General features: G+C 41.2%; 1 protein-coding gene across 1 annotated transcript; it reads right to left on the reverse strand.

Moving 5' to 3' along the window:
- Positions 1 to 951: 951 nt before the first annotated feature.
- LOC113249724 (olfactory receptor 8B3-like) lies at positions 952 to 1,892 on the reverse strand. The gene is given in 2 exon segments (XM_026491190.4): positions 952 to 1,563; positions 1,566 to 1,892. Coding segments are annotated over 2 exon segments (939 nt in total).
- Positions 1,893 to 3,336: the final 1,444 nt, after the last annotated feature.

The raw sequence follows: 3,336 nt of genomic DNA on the forward strand, positions 1-3,336 counted from the left end.
TATAAAAATAAAAACAAAGAAAACCAACTCTTTGCCAAAAGAAGCCTGCTGCAAAATGTTTACATAAACAAAATGGATTAAAAATAATAATCTTTATGGAAACTTCAATTTCTGCTATTTCAAAAAGACATATTCTTGGGGCGCCTGGGTGGTGCAGTCAGTTAAGGTGGAAACTCTGGGTGTCAGCTCAGGTTGTGATCTCAGAGTCATGATCTCATTGGGCTCCATGCTCAGCACAGAGTCGGCTTGGATTCTCTCTCCCACTCTCTCTGCCCCAGCCCCTCTAAAGTAAATAAATAAATCTTAATTAAAAAAAAGACATATTCTTGCCAATCAGAAGTAAGAAACAGGAGTATACATACAGTATCTGATTTATGCCTCTAATAGCAAATGGTAAGAACAACCCCAATGGTATGGTGTCACTCTATTGTTGCTCAATTCAATAATCTGGGGACTATTCACCATTTCCCAGTGGAAAAAAGAAATTCAAAATAAACAATTTAGGGGCGCCTGGGTGGCACAGCGGTTAAGCGTCTGCCTTCGGCTCAGGGCGTGATCCCGGTGTTCCGGGATCGAGCCCCACATCAGGCTCCTCCGCTATGAGCCTGCTTCTTCCTCTCCCACTCCCCCTGCTTGTGTTCCCTCTCTCGCTGGCTGTCTCTATCTCTGTCAAATAAATAAATAAAATCTTTTAAAAAAAATGAACAATTTAAAAAACTCAGATAATATATTCCTGTTGCTAAACAGGAAAAAAGTGAAGACATTGTGCAAATGATGAAAAAAAAAAAGACCTAGATATAAAGACTGGAAATATATTATAGAGGAAGACTCAAATCTCTTTTACCATGTTCCAAAAAAAATACGCAAAGAAGCCTACCACTAAATATTTTCATTAAACACATAAAAGCTCCCTGTTGGGTAACTAACTGCACAGACAGACACTCTTTCTGATTAAAACTGTCTCCTACTCAGAATTTTCCTCAGAGCAAACTTAACATCTTTGTTTCTCAAGCGGTAAATTAAAGGGTTCATCAAGGGAACTGTGTTGGTATAAAAGATAGAAGAGATTTTCTCTTCATCCATAGACCCAGCAGAAGATGGTTGAAGATACATAAATGCAGCAGATCCAAAGAACAAAGAAACAGAGATTATGTGGGAACTGCAGGTGTTGAAGGCTTTGGACCTGCCCTCAGTGGAGCTGATGTGCAGGATGCTGGAGAGGATGAAACCATAAGAGACAAAGATGGTGACACTGGGCACAATCACATTGATGCCCTCCACAATGAAAACCTCCAGCTCATTCACATAGGTGGTCAAGCAGGAGAGCTGCAGAAGAGGGAGGATCTCACAAAAATAATGGTTGATGGTGTTTGCATCACAGAAGGTCACTCTCAGCATGCATCCCGTGTGGGCCATAGCACCTGAAAATGCCATCAAATATGAACCAAGCATAAGTCTGGAACATACCTTAGGGGACATGGCAACATGATACAAAAGTGGGTTACAGATGGCCATATAGCGATCATAGGACATTGATGTCAGCACATAACATTCAGAAATAACAACAACAACAACAAACAGAAAAAGTACAGCTGAGTCATGCATCCCCTGTAGGAGATAATATTCTTCTTTGATGTGAAGTGAGTCAGCATTTTGGGTGTAAACACAGAAGAATAGCAGAGGTCTATGAAGGACAAATTGAAGAGGAAAAAGTACATGGGGGTGTGGAGGTGTGAATTCAGCCCGATTAGAATTATCAAGCCCAAATTCCCCAACACAGTGACCACATACATAACTAGAAACAGGCAGAACAGGGGGAGTTGGAGATCTGGTAGGTCTGTGAGCCCCACCAGAATGAATTCAGTCACAAAAGAAGCATTTCTATGAGCCATTCTTCTCTACGTGGTCTGTGAGCAGAGAAGAAAAAGTTAAACAGGGAAAAACCCAGCTTTTCCCACCATATCTCCTCTCCCGAGTGTGGTGTATGCACAGGGAAGGTAAAAGACTAGCTCAACCTAGACCCATAGACTCCTTTACCATTACATGATACTGAGTGACTCTGACTGCCCCTTAGTCTCTGTAAGCTAAGTAACAAAGGACTTCAAAACTTAGTCTATAGAGGGAAGGAAAATGCTGCCAAATGTAAACAAAACTGTTGGAAAAAAACAAAAAATAAGGGAGAAGTTTGCACCAGGACAGAATTATCCATCTCTCCTCAATCATTTTCATTCACTTGAGCGCTCTCTTCACCAGTGAAATTGGAAGCTGAGACCTGGAGCCGGCTTCTAATGCAGATTAGACTTGGTGTGGTGGAAACCGAGTAGATCGTTTCTAATCCAAACTAACAGACAAGTGTACAAGAAGTTATCGCTCCGTGTCACAGAGTAAAAGCCACAAACCTGGAGTAGCAAGAGTTTTGCCCATGGAGAGGGAACTTAGTGAGTGACAGAATGCATTCTTGGACCACCCCCTACAACATCTCTAAACAGTCCCTGCTCCTGACAGATTTTCCCACCAATTTCACTCGAGACTCAGGACTGCAAAATGGGGGGGGGGGGGGGGGGAGTGACGTATCTTAGATCCTCAGACTTCCATCTCAAAATAGAAAGCATGAATAAAAATAAAATTCATAAGCTCACCCACGTTAGGCCAGAAAACACTGGTGCTTCCTTATCGTTGTTATTAACCCCATTGTCATGGAAGGGCAATTTCAGGCTCTAGGATTTGTTTCCTTAACTCGAAGAAAATGCAGCCCACACTTAATTTCTGATATGCCCTGGAAATCTTTTAAAACTATCGATCATAATTTCTGATTATGCCTTTTAGTTCCCTCAAACAGCAGACAAAAACAGTAGATTATCATTTTTGCCACTTGGTAAATCACAGAGGATTTAATGTGAGTGTGATTATATAAGGGACTCGATTGTAAACAAGGCAGAAGTTTGCTCAGTGTCTTCCCCAAGGAAAATCTCTAAGTGTAATCAGAAACTGTGGCAATTCTATAAACACCCTGGACCATAATCTGTCTTCAGTTCCCTAGGGACTCAATAATTTGATCAAGTTTTCCCTTCACTGTAGGGATTATAACTCCCCTCAAGAAAGAGCCAAGACCCATTTCCCATTCTGCAAAATGGTAGAAGAGGAAGCCTTAATTTCTACTTTTCTACATGACACACTGATTTAAAAACAATTTGCATACAGATTCCCTTTGTAAGAAATCTAGAAACTGGCTAAGAAGGCCCTGCACCCAGTGTATGCACGAAACCAGACATATTGAAGCTGTTAGGGAAATTCAAGACACCCTCTTGTCATAATACCTATCTTGCCATAGCACAT

The sequence above is a fragment of the Ursus arctos genome, unplaced genomic scaffold, assembly GCF_023065955.2.
Source record: "Ursus arctos isolate Adak ecotype North America unplaced genomic scaffold, UrsArc2.0 scaffold_22, whole genome shotgun sequence".
Lineage (NCBI taxonomy): Eukaryota > Metazoa > Chordata > Mammalia > Carnivora > Ursidae > Ursus > Ursus arctos.